The sequence below is a fragment of the Protopterus annectens genome, chromosome 6.part0 (genome assembly GCF_019279795.1).
Source record: "Protopterus annectens isolate FY-2018-M chromosome 6.part0, PAN1.0, whole genome shotgun sequence".
Taxonomy (NCBI): Eukaryota; Metazoa; Chordata; order Ceratodontiformes; family Protopteridae; genus Protopterus; species Protopterus annectens.
This window is the reverse complement of record NC_056737.1, coordinates 1,773,111,456-1,773,130,976: the sequence shown is the minus strand read 5'-3', so window position 1 is coordinate 1,773,130,976 and position 19,521 is coordinate 1,773,111,456. Positions and strand designations below refer to the sequence as shown.

The 19,521-nt window shown below is 45.6% G+C and overlaps 1 protein-coding gene across 1 annotated transcript in view; it reads right to left on the bottom strand.

Annotated features, from left to right (window-relative positions):
• STT3A (STT3 oligosaccharyltransferase complex catalytic subunit A) overlaps nucleotides 1-19,521 on the bottom strand; it is a 696,810-nt gene that overhangs the window by 134,835 nt on the left and 542,454 nt on the right. The window contains exon 15 of the mRNA XM_044075147.1: nucleotides 11,059-11,161. Within this exon, the coding sequence (XP_043931082.1) occupies nucleotides 11,059-11,161 (103 nt within the window). The remainder of the gene's footprint in view (nucleotides 1-11,058; nucleotides 11,162-19,521) is intronic.

The following is a 19,521-nucleotide window of genomic DNA, read 5'->3' as shown; positions in this document are numbered from 1 at the left end:
CAGATAAGAATCCACTGATTCCGGGTCTGTAAGGACCTCGGGGGGGGGGGGGTCTCTTTTTCTTTTGGCTGGTGTGGGAGGTTGGATAACCCTGATCAGAGTCATCTGGTCCTCTGCTATTCTGAGAAGTTGCTGTGATTGAGGGGCTGGCTGGCTAGTAGTTGGTTGGTGGCTGGGGCCCTGTGGAGAGATCTTTTTGGGGGTAGACTTTGGCTTGGGCCTAGCTGGTTCAGTAGCCTTATACAGAGTCAATTTGACCGGTGGCGTTATCGTCAGTCTAATCCTGACTTTGGATGTTAGTGGGGGCTCCACCGAAGCCGTTGCCTGCAAAGTGGCTCAGAACCCAACCGCGTGAGGAACAAACGACATCTCAGCAGGAAGAGGTTGATCCAGTGCCATACTGGACTTCGAATGGGTCTCGGTAGAGGCCTGCAGCGGATTGTCGGCTGTTGTCAGGGGCTGGGAAGGTGCCTCACTGAGTTCAGCTGTAGTCTTGGTTTGTGAAAGGGTAGACAGTACTCCGGGGTCGTCAGAGGGCCTAACTTTTGGAGGCCTACCCTGGTCTTTTTTCTTCCTAGGAAAGTCAGTAACTGCCTGAGAGACCGACACCATTTCGTGTTTCTGGAAAGACTGACTAAAATGCCTCGTTACAAGATCAGCTCTTTTTATAGTACAAACATTAAAGAGGGCACAGAACTGACACCCTGGAACGTCGTCTAAGCCTAAACAGGTGACGCAGAGAGAATGGAAGCCTCGGTGTGGGATCTGCTTTCCACAACTGAGACCATTATTAATTTTGTCTGACATCGGTTTAAGGCAAGAAAAGATTTCCCCAATGGGTTACTTAGCTTTAGACGGCTGTCTTCACTCTGGCAATGGCTGACCAACACACTCGCAAAACTGCTTCTGCTTCGGGCTCCATGGCAAGAAAGACTGATGTAATGACGTCAGCTGTCTCCCTTTATAGCCCTTGACAACCAGACGTCAGCCACACTCACAAAACAGCCGACGCAGGAGGGAAACCTTTACTCTGGTACTCAGGCCGGCCGAGGGCTACCCAGCAGGGATAACCCACAAGTGATGATTGCAACAGTGAAACACGAAGAACATCTAAAAAACTACACCTTAAAGAGTTTTTCTATGATACTATGGAAGTGTAATTCAGAATGGAAACACCAAAATGTCTTTATTTACAAAAGAACTTGGGCGAAAATGGAAAGTCTGGATTCAGAAATCTGACTTATTTCTTACAGCAAGTAGATTAGCTGAGAAATAAGAGGTTCACTGCACTACATTGCTGCATGCTGCTGAGGAAATGCCTCAAATGTTATTTACCTCTTACTTTTTATGAAAAGAACAGTAGCACTTACAGACAAATTCAGTACTTATCTTCATCCCAAAAAGAATCTGACATCTATTAGACATTTGCTCTTCATAGGAGCACAAGGACTTAACACAGCCAGAAGCACAGGACTTGGCCTATAGAGTCTAAAAACGCATCATTTTACTGAACTAAGGAATACAGCCAAAAATGGAATTTGGTAAACTGGATAGTTCTCTAATAACAGATCTGTGGTGTAAATTGATGAAAAGATAGAGGCTATTAACAAACACGACCTGACCATATCAAAAGCTGTGGAAGTGTGCACATGTGAAGTCAGTATTACACAGTTAAAAAACTGATAAAAATGAAGTGAGGTAAAATTAGTAAAACAATAAGACAAAAAATAAGAAATAAAGTTAGTGTTGTAAAACTGATGGATATGAAATATAGTGCTTTGTGAAGATTCAGTAGTATTGGAAATTGGTGCATCATTTTAAAGTTTGCAGTAAGTTTGGCTAAGAGCCTGACATCCCACTGTAGATCAGACTTGCAAAATCCAGTTAGGAAAAAGCATTTGCCTATATGTATGTATGTATTTGGGAGCGCTACAGAATTCTGAAAGTCCAAAATCCTGAGACCAAAATCCTGAAAGTTCAAAATCTTGAAAACTCAAAATCCTGAAAACACACAGGATACCAACACTTACTATATTCCAGCACAAGTACATACAGAAACAAATAAAACACAAACCATATTAGTCTTCTCCAAGTATAAGCAGGGGGGCAGACCCCCCTGTGCCCCCTCACACACCCTGCTACTTAAATATATCAACTCTGAGATTGCTCTTAGTGCACTGAAGTGCAGTCGCAGAGTTGTTATATTTAAGTAGCGGGGGTGTGCAGGGGGGCTTGGCCCCCTTCATATAGTTGAAGGGTAATAGGTTTCTGGATGTACTTCTGCTGGAATATAGTAAGTGTTGGTATCTGGTATGTTTTCAGGATTTTGGTCTTATAAAAGCAATTGTCAAGTCAAAAATCAATTCACAGTGACTATAAGGGAAGACCCCATAGGGGAAATAGATTGCCAAGCCTTTCTTCTGTGCACATGCTGCTTCTGCTGCCTCACTGTTCCCCAGACAGGTTTCTAACCAAGGTCTACCGGCTGGTAATCCTGCGCCTCTGTGTTATCTGGCCAGGGAAGATGTCTAAAATCAACAGTATAAAATACTGCTGAACACAACTATAAAAATTAACTGTGTGTTGATAACATGAAAGTGAAAGCAGTGGAGCAACAAGTATGTACTTCAAGTAAGGTTGCCACCCGTCCCGTTGTCAGCGGGACACTCTCGGATTGAGCTGCCTCATCCCGTTGCGGAAAGTAGTGGGACTTGAAAAGTCCTACTTTTCAATCGCACTGAATTGCCGTGGAAAAGCCATTATTTCCGGCTTTTCCACAGCAATTCAGTTACGTCACCAACCCGGACCTGCAGGCAAAGCTGCTGCCTGTTAGGTTCGGGTGCTGTAATTCGTGCAGCAATTGACTGCAAAAGGGGTGGGGATTGGGGCAGGAAGAGCCCTGAAAAGATCGCGGCTGTAGGAGTGCTTTGTTTTAAGTGCTTCTACAGCCGCTAAAAAAAAAAATAAAAAAAAAAAAAAAAAAAAAAAAAAAGGAGATTTTTTTTTTCTAACAAGCCAGTCGTCAGCCATCCATCCATTCATTCATCCAGCCATCCAACTATTCATCCAGCCAGCCATCCATCCATTCAACCAGCCATCCATCCATTCATTCAACCAGCCAGCCACCCATCCATTCAGCCAGCCAGCCATCTATTCATGCAGCCAGCTATGCATCCCTTCATTCAACCAGCCAGCCAGCCAGCCAGCCATTCATTCAACCAGCCAGCCAGCCAGCCAGCCATTCAGCCAGCCAGCCATCCATTCAGCGAGCCAGCCAGCCAGCCATTCAGCCAGCCAGCCATCCATTCAGCCAGCCAGCCATCCATTCAGCCAGCCATCCATCCATCCAGCCAGCCAGCCAGCCAGCCAGCCAGCCAGCCAGCCAGCCATCTATCCATTCATTCATCCAGCCAGCCATTCATCCAGCCAGCCATCCATCCATCCAGCTGCTACTCCCACCAACCAGCTAGCCACTCCAGCAACCGGCCAGCCAGTCAGCTAGCCACTCCAGCAGCCGGCCAGCTAGCCACTTCAGCAGCTAGCCAACCAGCGACTCCAGCAGCCAGCTAGCTAGTCACTCCAGCAGCCATCAGTCGTACCCATAACAGCATCTCCTTCACCGCTCCTGTGGTAATGTCATGGTAGAGGGTGTGGCCAGTGTCATTTTGGCCACACCCCCATGTCCCACTTTGGCCTGCTGAAAAGGTGGCAACCCTAAATTCAAGGCAAGGCTCAGCTCTGAGAAGAAATGATGAGAATTAAGAAAAAGTAGAATTCAAAATAGTTACACGTACAATGTGCAATATGTTGACAGAAAATGCTTACAAACCTTTGGCGCCATAAAATACTAGCGAGATATATGTCAGCTAGCCACCAGGCAGCACAATTAGGTAAAAAATTACTGCCATTAGAAGAGAAATATAAATTTCAGTTACCTTTTACAAACAGCTGCAGTTAAAATAGTGAAATGTAATAAGAAGTTATGTCTTACCATAATGTTCCATGTTAGTTGTCTTCTCGCCTTCTTTCTTGCTGGATGGGTTCGCCTATACTATAGCTCGAGAGCTATTTTTACCGGCTCGAGGCAGCCCTATATCCCACAATACCATGCGCTAACTCCCCAGATCTCGTTTGGAAGCTAAGACATAGTATAAACAACAATCTTATAATAAAAATATTATAACCCTCTTTATTAGAAGATTACCTGTTAGTAACACTAAGGATACCAGGAAAGACGCAACATATTGTATCTCCAAAAAGGAAGGACTCAATCTCGAGTCTGTCCAGGCTAGGGGGCAGGAGGGAGGGACGCAAGAAAGAAGGCGAGAAGAAGACAACTAACATGGAACGTTATGGTAAGACATAACTTCTTAATGTTAAGTTGTCATTCTCGCCTTCATTCTTGCTGAATGGGACAGCGTCCCTAGCATCTTAGTCCTGGGTGGCTCAATGAAACAGACTCCTGAGTACAGTGGAATCAAAATCAGCTCTATTTCTGGAGGCTAAGTCAAGCTTGTAATGAGCAATAAAAGTACGTTTGGAAGCCCATGTAGCCGCTGCACAAATGGCATCTAGTGGTAACCTTGCTTGAAACGCCGTTGAAGTTGATAGAGCCCTGGTTGAATGAGCCTTAGGCCTAGAGGGAAGTTGCCTGTGCCTCAACTCATAGACCAAGGTAATAATAGATGTCAGCCATCTGGAAAGGGTAACTTTCGAAACCGGAAGCCCTTTCTTACCTGCCGCATAAGAGAGAAAGAGCTGATCTGACTTTCTGAATTGTTTTGTCCTGTCTAGGTAATACCGTAATTGGCGATTGAACATCTAATGAATGTAATTTTTGTTCAGCTCTGTTGGTATAGTCTGGGAAAAAGACAGGTAAGTCAATAGAATGATTCAAATTTGCTTCCGATAGCACTTTTGGAAGGAAGGAAGGGTTTGTTCTGAGAGTTACCCTGTCTTTATGAAAAACCAAATAAGGAGGACGGACAGACAAGGCTTGGAGTTCTGAGACCCTTCTGGCAGATGTTATAGCTACTAAAAACAGCGTTTTCCAAGAAAGTAGTTTGAGGGAACAAGAAGCTGCAGGTTCAAAAGGGGGCAGAATTAGTGAGGTTAGAACTAAATTCAAGTCCCATTGTGGAGGTGGATCTTTTACTGGAGGTCTGAGCAAAAAGATGCCCTTGAGAAAAGCTTTACAGAGTTTGTGGGACATAATATTTGCTTCTGAGAGTCCAACATGAAACTTAGCAATGGCCGCTAATTGTACTCTGATAGTGGCCGATGATGATCCAGAATGAAAAAGCTCCGCCAGAAAGTCCAGAACCTCATGAATGGGTGCATGAAAAGGATCTAAGGACCTATTTTGCACCCAGAATGAAAAATGCTTCCATTTACTAGCATAAGTCTTCCTAGTATTGGACTTATGGGAGGCCAGAATGATATCACGAACAGGAGGAGAAATGAGGGGAAGCCTGGCTATGGCTGGAAGTGGAGCAACCAAGCTGTGAGGTTGATGGAATGTAGAGACTGATGCAGCTTGTCCGTGAGGTGGGTCAACAGATCCGGAAGGGGTTCCAGATGCCAAGGCTGTTCCAGTAGGTATTTGTGCAGGAACGGGAACCAAACTTGTCGAGGCCAAAACGGGGCAATGAGGATCATTTTGGATCTCAATGCGATTGCTTTCTGAATTAATTGCGGGATCAACAGAAAAGGAGGAAAAGCATAGAGAAGACCCCGGGGCCAAACGTGAACAAGAGCGTCTCTGAGGGGTTGGCCTGGCAGAGGAAAAAGTGTGAAGAAGTCGAGGCACTTGCTGTTTTGGAGAGTTGCGAAAAGGTCGCAGCAAGGCTGGCCCCACTTCCGAAAGATTCCGTCCGCTACCGCTTGATTTAGTGACCACTCGTGAGGCATGACGATAGTTCTGCTCAATCTGTCTGCTATGACGTTGGACTTCCCGGGGATGTGCATTGCTATCAGAAACCGTTGAGATGAAATCGCCCATTGCCAAAGTCTGAGTGCGTCTCGACAGAGGGGATAGGACTTTGTTCCGCCCTGCTTGTTTATGTACCACACCACAGACATATTGTCCGTCTGAATTGCTATAGTCCCCGTGGGAAGAGAGCTCTGAAGGGCTTGCAACGTCAAAAGCACCGCCCTCATCTCCAGGACATTTATGTGCAGGTGGCATTCTGACTGTTGCCAAGTGCCCTGGACCGTTCTGCCCTGATAATGCCCCCCCCACCCGATCAGGGAGGCATCCATTGTGACAGTGGCAACTGGAAGGGGGAGAACAAAGGGTCTGCCCTGAAAAAGCTGAGGGGAAACCATCCACCAGGAGAGATGTTTCTTGCAAGCTGGGGTTATCCAAATGTTGTGGGTCATTGGTAGCTGTTGAAAAGACCACTGAGAAAAGAGCATCCACTGAAGGAGCCTCATGTGGAAGCGGGCTAATGGAAGTAGAAGAATCGCCGCCATGAGGCCCAACACTTTCAATACTCGGTTGACCTGGACTTTGTTGGGCTGAAACAGGGTCTGAACATTCCGCCTTATGTCTGCCACTCTCTGGGGTGGTAGTGTTGCAGACATTTCTGTGGTGTTTAATTCGGCGCCTATAAAGTTTATACATTGACAAGGCAACAAGGAGGACTTTGCAAAATTTATAGAAATACCCAGACTGTTGCAAAGCTGAATAGTGTAATCCCTGGCCATTATGAGATCCTGTTTGGTGGTAGCGGAAATGAGCCAGTCGTCTAAGTATGGAAACACCTGGAATCCTTTCTGTCTCAGGTGAGCCGTGACCACTGCCAAACATTTGGTGAACACCCGGGGGGCTGTGGTGAGACCAAAGGGCAGGGCTCTGAATTGAAAATTACTGACTCCCAGCCGGAAGCGGAGAAACCTCCTGGAGCGTCTGTGTATCTTTATGTGGTAGTACGCGTCCTGGAGGTCTAACGAGCACATCCAGTTGTCTCTGCCCAAAAAGGGTAGAATGGACTGCAGTGTTACCATCCGAAATTTTGTCTTTAGCACAGATTTGTTTAACCTGCTGAGATCCAAAATAGGTCTCCAGTCTCCTGTCTTTTTTGGTACCAAAAGAACCTGGAGTAAATTCGGACCCTAGCTGATCTGCTGGGACTGCCTGGATGACTCTTTTTGCTAATAGCTTTTCTATTTCTAGCTGAGCCTGACCCCTTTGTGCGGGTGGTACATCTGGTACGGGTTTTGGCGGTTGTACCGGGGGGATGGTAAAGGGGATTTTGTAACCCTCGGATATGATCTTCTGTACCCATATGTCTCGGGAGAGGGATTGCCAGGCTTCCGGGTACAGAGATAATCTTCCCCCGACTGCCTCCGAAGGCGGACAGTCGGGCAGCTTCTCAGGGATGCTGAAAGGGTTGATCAGGAAAAGATTCCCTAGAACCCTGGTTCTGAGGACCCCCTCTGCCCCTGGGGCGGCGTCTGTTATTTCCCCCTCTGCCTCTAGGGGGAAAATCACCACGTGCGACTCCCTGGGGTTTGCAGAACCACATCTTTCCCCCCTTCTGTCCCTTAGGATAAGGTCTAGAAGGGGTGGAAAAACGGACTCCCACGGCAGAGAGAGTTTTACCATCTTGCTCGCATCTGGTGAGGGTATTCTTCACCTGAGGTCCGAACAATTCCAAACCATCAAAGGGGGTGTTAGTGAAGGGCGCCTTGAAGGGATCGGCAAAGTTACAGAGCCGCATCCAAGCGTGACGTCTTAACGCAACGCCTGTACCAGCGGCCCTACTCTCTCCATCGGCTGCATAAGAAATTAGCCGCATGGAGGAGTTAACAATGGAGTTCAGGGTACCCAGCTGAGAGTTTATTTTGTCCTTAAACCCCGCAGCAGAAGGATCCTGTACCATTTCATCCAGCTCTTTGAGCAAGGCTCTTTGAAGGTGGGTGAAATGACAAATAGCTCAGTGATCGCATAGAAAAGGTCGCTGAAGCAAAGGTCCGCTTGCCGTACCTGTCCATGGTCCTGGACTCTTTGCTAGAAGGATGAACAGATACAGAAGGATCAGCCAATTCCTTCTTAGTGGCTGCTGCTACCACCATAGCATCAACTAAAAACACCTTTGGTGAGAAAGGATTTATCATCTGGTGCAGAAATAAATTTAGAAGGCCTCCTAGGGGTAGGTTCCATTGAATCAGGAGCTGCCCACGCCTTTCTAGCCACTACCTCCATTAGTGGGTCGAAAGGGGGAGACACCCAGGAGGTGGAAGGGCGAGATCCAAAAGCGTCAAGGTAAACCGACTCGTCCTCGGAAGGTTTGAGAGTGGACCAATTTCCCCTCTGTCTTAGGATTTCCAGGATGTCTGAAAAGGAGACATCCTTAGAGGGGGATCTGGGGGAACCTTCCGACTCATCCAAGTCAGTGTCCGACCAGACAGACTCGGGGGAGTCTATGTGCTTCCTCTTGCACTTTCTTTTCCTAGGGGGTTCCCCTGAAACTTCAGGGGAGCCCTCGGAAGAGGAGGAGACACCCAAAGTGGGTACCCCATGCTTTGGATCTCTGCTGACAGGTGCAAGAGAATGGCCAGAGACCGTAACAGGCACTATGGAGGGAGGAGCCGCAGAACTTAACCTTGGAGTGGACACTGGGTCCAGCACACTCCTCATCACCTCGAAGGCTCCCCTATCAGACACCAAAGGTAGCACCGGCTCCGAAGAGACCGGAACCACCCCCGGAGCCGACAGAGAAGGCTCCGAGAATGATGTCGGAGCCGAACTAACCAGAGCCGAAGCTCCGAGAGGGAGAGCGGGGTCGGACAAGGGTCCGATGCCACTCGCCCCCTCGGAGCCGACAATGGAGTCTCGGCGCCCGGACCTCTCCACGGACGGAACCAATGAAGAGGTCGGAGCCGACGACACCAGAGCCGAAGGAGGAAGTGTCGGCTCCGATGTAGGCAAGGTCACGGTTCCGAGAAACTCCGGCTCCGAGCTCGAGTGATGAGTCGGAGGAGGAATAGATAATTGTATCGAAGGAGCCACAGTCTGGTGAGATGGGCTCTGGAGCATTTGGGCCAGTGCCTGAGATTTTATGAGTCTACTGACCACCCTCTCGATGGCATGGTCAGAAAGCCTAGATGACCTCGATGAATGAGTCCTATGACTCCGCTCCGATAAGAGAGGGGATCTCGGAGCCGATCTAAAGGACTGTAGGGAGGGGGACCTAGAGCGCTTACGCGCTGGGGTCGGCTCAAATGATGGTTTCGGAGCAGAAACCACTTTGCTCGCCTCGGAGCCAGCCGGAACAGAGGTCGGAGCCATCTCTATAACGCCAGCCCTCGACTCAGAAGCTGGAGCTGAGGGTTTGGCGGTTTTTGATGACTTCCCCGAACCAGACTTGGACGGGGAGTCATCAGGCTTTAACAAGCCCCTTAGAATAAGCTTGTTACGCCTCTCCTGCAGGACTCTTGAACTAAATCCGTGACAAACGGAACAAGAGTCCTGCAGGTGTAAAGGCCCCAAGCAATAGACACAAGAAGTGTGACAGTCTGTCAGAGACATTTTCTGACAGCACGAGTCACACTTCTTGAATCCCGAGACCTTAGAGTCTTTGGACATAGTCCTGACCACAGTAAGAAAACACAGTCAGCCCACACACACACACTCAATTTAAAAATAAATATAAAAATAGTTAAGGGAACCGACTAAACCCACACACACAGATAGGAAGGGGTGGGGAAATTGAGGTAAAGCCCATAGGCCCAAGATAAAAAATTAACTAAAGAAGGGAAGAAGGGCTACAAAAGAAGGGGATTCAAGAATAAGGTAATCAATAGGGACCTAAACAAAGATAACTACTGGGAAAAAACTACCTGAAAAACTAGTTCAATTAAGTAAATCTCCTTACTGACCTCAGCCGGTAAAAAAGACAACCTCGTAGCGAAGCGGCAAACGAGATCTGGGGAGTTAGCGCATGGTATTGTGGGATATAGGGCTGCCTCGAGCCGGTAAAAATAGCTCTCGAGCTATAGTATAGGCCGAGTCGGAGCAAACCCATCCAGCAAGAATGAAGGCGAGAATGACAACTTAACATTATTCTGTGTTGCGTGGCCTTTAAAAAGTTAGGAATGGTACGAATAATTTAGTGTAATAGCACAGGCTGAATGTGTTTAAAATCAGTCACAGAGTAACAAAGTTTAACACATCATATAGAGCTACAGCAGTGATACCCTCCATGACTGTACATTTTTGATTACAGATTTCAGGAACTCTCTTACCACTAGCATCCTTTTGTGGCACTGGAAAGGAGTTGGCTGAAGCCTTTGAGAGAAGGATACAGCTCTGGAAGTCGGTCTGACTGTCAGGCTACATTAAAAGTAGTCTGCCTCACATGTGACTGCTTCAGTAACTAGTATGAGAAACATCTAGAGGTTTTCTGGTAAGTAAAATAAAATAATTTTAGGGAAGCACTGACCATAACTTAGAAATATAAGGTAGGCCTGAGCAAGGTCATTAGCAAGAAAAGATTTAGCCTTATTTTTCTTGGACTTGGTGTTCAAGCTGAAACAATTCAGATCTCACTTAACTAAGAAAACAAATGCTTGACAGAATTCATGAATCACACTTGGGAACAGCAACTGTGCAGAGAAAGAATAAGAGACGTAATGTTTTGGCATGGAACATCAACTAAAACAGTCAGTGCTGTACAATCTGCAGTGCATACTAAGGCAACAACCTAAACAAAGAGATGCTGACATAACTACTTCCACACTGGACTCAACTCAAATGGCATACACCTGTTCATTTGTGAAAATCTGTGTAACCAGGACGTGTGGATTATTAAGAGGTCAAGCACACTAGATTATTTGTGAATTAGTTTACTAAAGTCAATAATTTGAAGAGGGGACAACTAGCTATTATATGTATATACCATATTGTGATTATGTTTATTTCCTGTACCTGATTCACCTTCCTGTCCTTTGTATCTTCTATTACTGATCATAGAACATGGGTTGGGTCTTAAAACAGCCACTTATATTAAAGCATAGCCACCACATTTAGAAAGTAAACATGTAATTTGCTACCATCGGATGAGTATCCTGTGAGTCCTCCGAATATTACAAGAACATAACTGACATCCAATTCTCGCATGATCTCATATGCCTTCTCCTCTGTAGATGCCATAGCCTTGAATAAGAAAAAGATAAAAAAAAAAAAAAGACAGCCATAACTCAGGGTGAAAAATTTCTAGCAGGACCAAACACTTACATTTTTAGTTCTTACTAAATGTTAACTTAATTTGAGCAAGAAAATCCAGTAATAAATCACCCAAGACTGAAATCTCAAGTTTCAAATGAACACTTAAAAGTTTACAAATTACTTGGCACTTTCTAACTATGTTTTCTCTTCTGCATGCAGCAACACCTGAAAGTTATTCCTAATTTATGTTTGGAACCTTCTACAACATTAACTAAAGCCATAAGTCAACTATATATGTGACACTTGACTTGCATCACAGTATTTTTATGATTATTGCCAACAGGATCTCTCAATTATTCCTCTGCAAATTTTCCTACAAGTTAATTGCTTTTAATCCGGCCCTGTAATGCCCAGGTAATTTCAGCTTTGTTTAGTGTAACAACCTGCCATGGAGAAATGTAATGCACACAACTCATACCTCTTAACCTCTTACATCAAGAAATCTGAACTAAGCCATAAAAAATAGGGGGACAAAGGCCTAAAAATAGGTACAATTTTTAAATATTGCTCTTATAAATTTAGGAGGTTGATAGAATAAAAGCTTTTGCATTAGCATAAATTTTCTGATGGGTATGAAGTCTGAAACTCAAACGTTTTGTCACTTTCTGAATTAAATCCTCATTATTTAGTCAGTAATTTGTTAGTAATACATTTTATAAGGAACAGACAAAAAAGTATAAGGCAAAAATCCGGACAGTTGATATGTATGGTAATACCTGACAACGTCTGTGCAAATCTAAAGTATTCCCATTATCAATTTGTGTTTCTGAATGTTACTACCATTAATCACTAGACACAGAGTTACTTATGAAAACTTTAAGCCTGGGTGTGGTATCATAAACACTAGTTGAAGAGGACAATTAGGACAAAGCCTTTTTAACAGACTAATGTTCTCAAAGTAAAAGATACAGTAAGGACAGTTACTCAGGGTAGCCACCATAACACTAGATATTTAAATGAAATTACATGGCTGAACAGAACCCAAACATACAAATAGTTAGAAAAGATGGCTAAATGAAAAACCCTTTTCAGGGAATTTCCCCACCTCCATACTGAATAACCTCAGAAAAGAATGTATTAAGTAGATTTCAGAGGTGCAGTTTCCTTACTGTGATGTGGAAAGCTTTGCCTCACCATACATGAAAATGACTCTGGGTATTTTGCAATCGGTCATTTTACTTTTTTTCTTCTTCTGGGATTAGCATTTTTCCAGGTTTGGTTCAGCTACTCAATCTAGACTTGATCGTCAACAGCACTCAAGGTAGGATCTTTGCAGAGGTGTCACTGCCATGGTATATTTTCCAAGCAGTCCATCAAGGGACTTCCTATCGATAGTCTACCACGATGATCCTGGTATCAGTGCTGTCTGTGTGTGAGACATTGGCCTCTAGTAACATTACAGTATACCATGATGATCCTGGTATCAATGCTGTGTCTGAGACATTGGCCTCCAGTAACATTACAGTACACCACAATGATCCTGGTATCAGTACTGTCTGTGTCTAAGACATTGGCCTCTAGTAACATTACAGTATACCATGACGATCCTTGTATCAATGCTGTCTGTGTCTGAGACATTGGCTTCCAGTAACATTACAGTATACCACGATGATCCTGGTATCAGTGCTGTCTGTGTCTGAGATATTGGCCTCTAGTAACATTACAGTATACCACAATGATCCTGGTATCAGTGCTGTCTGACACATTGGCCTCCAGTAACATTACATTATACCACAATGATCCTGGTATCAGTGCTGTCTGTGTCTGAGACATAGGCCTCTAGTAACATTACAGTATACCATGATGATCCTTGTATCAATGCTGTCTGTGTCTGAGACACTGGCCTCCAGTAACATGATCCTGGTATCAGTGCTTTGTGTGTTGTGAGATATTGGCCTCTAGTAACATTACAGTATACCATGATCATCCTTGTATCACTGCTGTCTGTATGTGAGATATTGGCCTCCAGTATACCATGATGTTCCTGGTATCAATGCTGTGTGTGAGATATTGGCCTCCAGTGACATTATATATGTACATTTCTCACACGCTGTGTTATGTTGTTAGTGTAACAGGTAGTCATCAGACAGCATGAGACAATTCCTACATTGTCTTAAGATACTCATTCTCTGTTGGGCTATTTACAGAAACTGTGGTACAGTGCTGGTCCGTAGCTTCAACAGGTTTGATAGTGAGAGCAGGGAAGTTGTACCTTGGGCTTGATTTTGTGGTGCAGTAGTGATGGTACCTGCTGGGGTAGGTAGCTTGGGATAACTACTTACTTGTGGGGAAGTACCTTAGTTATCCTGGGATGGGGAAGGGGGAAGAGTACTACACTTTGTGATCTATACTGCAGCTTAGTGCATTTTATTTATGCTCAGCGCAGGTCACAGTGGCTGTCCAAGTTTAGAGTGCTGAAAACAGTTTGGCTAGGCAGGCTTCTTATGGAAAAAAGCTCAAGTCCAATGGTGGTATTGCTCTAAGCACAGCTCAGCTCAGGTTATAGGAGCCAAGATAATTCAGTAAACCAATCAAAAAAGGCAAAAGCTTGAGCCAACTGAGTTCAGGAACACAGATCTTGCAGAAAATCACAATATTTTCACTACTGTGAATCAAAACTACAAGTCTGTTATCAGATGAGGCTATAGTTTAACCAACTGTAACATTTTATTTAAAAATCTGACAAAAGCAGAAAATGCAGAAAAAATTTTCAAAAGTGAAGGTGACTATACGTGCAGCATAAATACATAATAAACACCAGAAAATGCATGCTTTTAACTTCAGTTTTGATTAAAAAAAAGTGTTTGGAATACAGATGGCGCAGTAAATCACAATACTCCTATTACCGTGAGTCCAACAAGTCCTACAAGTCTATGGCACCACACCAGGCTAAAGTAACTAAAGGAAGAAGACTGTTGAAAAAAAAAGAAGTACAACACCCAGCAATATTAGAAATCTGAACATTAAGTTAAATAAGCAACTCAGCAGTCTAATTAAAACCAGCAAGGCCAGACTCGAGGCAAAAAAGGGCCACCCAGGCCAAGGACAACCACAAGACAGAAAAGTTGTGTAAAATCTTACCATAACCATAGATGTCTTTCTCTTCCATGTTGCAGTATCCTACATACGGGTTTACTCTTCTTGTCTCGCGTACGTGCGGCCAGTATACAAAAGTTTTCAGTCCCTCTGAGGTGCGTGTGATATCTGATGTGGACGTGGGAACATGGGCCATAAAAGTGACGTCGGCACACACCAGCCCTCAGAACTGAAAGGCCTAGTCGGAGACAGTCCTAATAACGGCAATGCCAGACCACTGTCACCCAGATAGGGAAAAGTAGCCTAACAAGGAGGGGAAGCTGGTGGGAAAAATATTGCAACATGGAAGAGAAAGACGTCTATGGTTATGGTAAGATTTTACACAACTTTTCTATGTCCTTCTATTCTCATGTTGCAGTATGCTACATATGGGTGACTGCCAAAGCTCACTGTGATTGGGGGGAGGTCTAGAGGCAGATTCCAGGAATCTATGAAAGATAACCCTGGCAAGCCCTGCCCTGGATCTAGAAATGTCATCAAGTTTGTATGTAAAGGTGTGAACAAAAGACCAAGTAGTGGCCTCTAGGAAGCCATGGCTCTAGTGGAATGCGCTTTAACTGTACCTTGCAGGGAATTCCCATGGAACTGGTAATAGAAGGTGATGGCCTTGGAGATACAAGTACATATGGCCTGCTTGGACACTGCCTTCCCCAATGCTCTAGGTTGAAAGGATACAAAGAGTTGGTCCATCTGTCTGACATGTTTTATAGAGGTAAAAACCTGGTTTATGCACATCTAGGGAATGCAGTACCCTCTCACTGTCCCCCTGTGGGTTGGGGGGGGGCAGGTAAGTGTACAGCCTGGTTAAGTTTCAGGTCATTCACCACCTTGGGCATGAGGGATGGGTTAGTTCTAAGGGTAACCCTATCCTTGTGAAAAAGTAGAAAATGAGGAATAGCCATAAGGGTTTGTAGTTCTGATACTCTTCTAGCTGAGGTCAGGACTACTAGCAGTACAGTTTTCCATGTGCAATGTTTTAAGGAGGCTTTGTCTGCTGGCTCAAAGGGAGGGAGCGTAAGCTTTTCAAGCACATAGTTAAGATCCCAAGGAGGAGGGCACGGTTTCCTGGGAGGTCTGAGGTGCAGTACCCCCTTAAGGAAAAGTTTATAAGGAAGCCTATAAGCTAAAGGGGGTCCAGAGGAAGGCATGCTGAAATTGCAGACAGATGAGCTTTGATAGAGGAGTAAGCCAAGCCAGTCTGTAGTAACTCACACAGGAAAGACAGGACTATAGGTGGTTCACTAGAAAATGGGTCCAGTTGCCTTTTGTGACACCAAGAAGTGAATCTTTTCCACTTACAAAGGTAAGTTTTTCTTGCATTTGGTTTCCTGGCATCCTGCAGGTCATTGTATAGATATCGCAAAAAGATTCAGAATCCTATCAGCCATAGGGTGAGGTTTAGAAGTTGCCACTGTGGGTGAATCAGTGATCCCTTGCATTGTGTGAAAAGGTCCACTCTGGGGGGTAACTTGTGGTGATTGCCCTTGGACAAGTGCAGAAGTAAGGGGAACCAGTGCTGTCTGGGCCAGTAGGGGGTCACCAACATGATTTCTGGAGTGTCCTGCTGTATTTTTAGTAGGATTTTCTGAATGAGTATGAAGGAGGGAAAGCATATAGAGATTTCCCCTTCCAACAGTTTGAGAAGGCATCCATTGCCAATGCCTGGGGTTCTGGTGTCCTGGCGCAGAAACCAGGAAGTTACCAGTTGATGGAGGAGACAAACAGGTCTATTTGAGGTGTACCCCACCTGTGGACCAGATCCAAGAAGACATCTCTGTGAAGCATCCACTCGTGGTTGTTTGAGATGGTTCACCTCAAGTAATCTGCCTGGACATTGTGGAGAGAGGGAATGTAAACCGCCTGTAGGGTGATTCCCTGTGAGGTGGCAAATTACCGTTCCAGAAGGGTTAATCTGCAGAGCAGGTAAGACCTGGTCCTTCCCAGTTTGTGGACATACCACAGTACAGTGGTGTTTGTCTGTGTATATCTTCAGAGGCCCCTGGTGGAGGAAAGTTTGAAAGGCCTGGAGAGCTAGAAGAACTGACCTCATTTTGCAAGTGTTTATGTATTCCAGTTTGTGAGGTTTTGGCCACAGGCCCTGCATCTTTAGATTGCTCAGAGTTGCTCCCCAACCCAAGTCTGAAGCATCTGTGTGCATGACCTGTGTGGGCTGAGGTGGCTGGAGAGGGAGACCTGGATTGTGGTTCACCTGTGTTTGGTTTTCCAAACACCACTGTATTTCCTTCTTCAGGCAGGGGAAAAGAGGCACCGTGTACTACAAAAGGTGGGAGTGGTGTGTCCAGACTGACCGAAGATACCATTGTAACTTTCTCATATGCAGTCTTGCTAGGGATAGTATGAGGGTGGTGGCTGCCATGTAGCCCAACAATATGAGGTACTGCCTTGCTGTCAACTCTGTGGAGTGAAGGACCAGAAGAAGATATTCTGTCAAAAAGCTCACTTTGGGAGGTGGTAGGTATGCTACCATGAGGTCTGAGCATATTCTGCACCTGAGGAAGACAATGTGTCTTGGGTTGGCTGTAGCTGGGATTTTGGAAAATTTAGTAGAAATCCCAGGGACTGTAGAAGGGCCACAACCATGTGGATGTGTAGCTGGAGGGTCTGTTGGCTGGCAGACTGGATCAACATGTCATCCAGGTAAGGGAATATTTGTATTCCCTTTGTTCTGCAAAAGGCAATTACTGGGACTAAGCATTTTGTGAAGACTCTGGGTGCAATGGAGAGTCCAAAAGGCAAGGCAGGGAATTGTAAGTGCTAAGAACCCACCAAGAACCACAGGTATTTCCTGTGGGTGGGTTTTATTGGGATGTAGAGGTAGGCATCCTTTATATCTAATGTTGCCATGAGCCCTTTGGGGATTAGGAGGGGGAATAAGGCTGGAAGGGTCAACATTCTGAAGGTAGGGACCTTTAAGAAAGGATTGAGGTGGGAGAGGTCTAATATAGGTCTCCTGGGTCCAGCTTTCCTGGGGACAAGGAAGATCCTGGAATAGAATCCTCTTCCCTTTGCAGCTGGGGAGACTGTTTCGATGGTGCCCTGAGCTGTAAGAGTCTGGAGGACTGGTTGCATGAGGTGCACCTGTTGAGAAGGTGGTGGTGGGATGCCTCTCCTTTTTGGAGGTGAGATCCAAGACATGAAGTAACCATTCTGTAGTATAGACAGGGCCCACTTGTCTGACGTGAGCTTGGTCCATACAAGAAGGCAGTAAGACAGTCGAGTTTAGAGAGGTGGGGGTGGCGGCAGTAAGGGTGGCAGGTAGTCAGATGCTACCTGCCATGTCTGGAATGGGCAGTCTCTGGCTAGAGGAGTAAGGTGCTCTAGCTGTAGGAGTTTGTTTTCTTGTAGGCTTTCTAGGCCTGGAAGGAGCAGCAGGACGAGAATGTTTCCTAATAAACTGGGTTTTAGCAGGATAATTTCTTTGGAACTTAGCTATGGGAGAAACCAGCAAATGTTTCAGGTCCTGCATTTCTTTTCCTTTTTGCTAAAGTGACTTGAAAAGGTCAGCTACCTTGGAGCCAAATAATGGAGTATTATCCAGGGGAGCATCCATAAACTTTGCCCTGAAGTCATCAGGCAGTGGTTGTAGGTGAAGCCAGGAGTAACTACGTAAGGCAGAAGCTGATGATGACCTGGAAGAGGATTCAGCAGCATCATAACTGCACTTTATAGAATGTCTGGTGACCTGGGAAAAGAGAGCCAGGAGAGAGGACAGTAATGCTTTGGCAGGGCAGTCTGGAAGCCAAACATTCCATCGTCTTGTTGGTCTTTGTTAGCAGGGAGGATGGTGGTAGTAGGAGCTTAGAGGACTTGTCCGTAGATATAGTGGCTGGGGCAGCAGGTAGACACTTAAGCAGGTGCTTAGCAGTGTCAGGCACCTTGTAAAGTCTGTCTGGTCTGCGTGGTGCAAGGGGGTTGGGATTCTCGGTTAAGAAATGCTGAGGAGAAGGCATCTAAAAATGCAGGAAGGATGGGTAGAACAGCAGATGGGCTACGGGTTTCCATTTGGATAAGGTCGTAGTATCTTTTTTGGCCCTCAGTCATTTCTGAGGATTCCCATTTGAAGTGTTCCTTCATCTCGGAAATAGTTTCTCCAAAAGTTATGTCTTCAGCTGGGGAGTCAGGGTCCACAAAATCTTCTTCTGGGGAGCCATTCCCCAAAGGAGATGGAATCTGTGAAGTATAAGATTCTTCTGAGAAATTTGAGGAATCCTCCCCTTCTCTAGTGGTGTGGTCTGAGGCCTAGGGCTCAGGAGTGGAGGGGGTGTAGGAGCACCCACAGTGGAGGTAGGTCTCAAGGCCATGAAAGCACCAAAAAGGCTTTGACTAAAAGCCTGCCAACCAGGCATACTTTCAGGAGAAGAAGAGATATGCTTAATCTTTTCCTTTCTTTTAAGGGGCCTAGCTGGTGCCTGTTGAGGCTGGGGGTTTGGAGACTTTAAAGGATTGGAGGGCTCAGGTGGCCCTTCAGAAACGCTGGTCCCCCGACGTCAGAAGCCAACAGCGCTATAGTATCAGCGGATGTGCTCTCGCCGAGGGATTGTCTAGCATCCACATAGGTACCTGCTCTATTCGATACAGTGGATCAGGATCCGGATCTTTCTACCAGGCAGAGTCGGCCACACGCTGAGGACAGGACAGAAGAGGCTCAGCATCTGATGAAGGCCGTAGGGTCTTGGCCTCCTTTTCTGGCGGTTCCGAAGGAACATCCGAGGAGCCCTCCATCCCTAAAGTGATCTGCTGAAGGCATTGGTTTTCTAGATAAAGGTATAATGCATGCAATCGGCTGTGGAGCGTCTTCGGTACAAATGCCTGGCAAATAGGGCAGGCTTTGTGGTCATGTGATCGACCTAAACAGAAGAGGGACTTATCGTGGGCATTCTTGTGGGGATCTGGCAGCTGCACTGACATTTCCCCTTTCTGGATGACATTAACAGGCAATACAAGTTTAAAGAAGGACTGAAAAGGTCCCCAAAGGGGTACTTATCTGATTTTAGTAGAATCCGATGTCAGCGGTAACACCTGGCCTACGACTGGTGTCTGAAAGGTTCTGAGGGCTGATGCATGCAGACATCACTTTTACAGCTCATGTTTCCTCAGCCATGTCAGACGTTACATGTACTTCAGAGAGACTGAATACTTTTGTATACTGGCCGTACGTATGCGAGACAAGA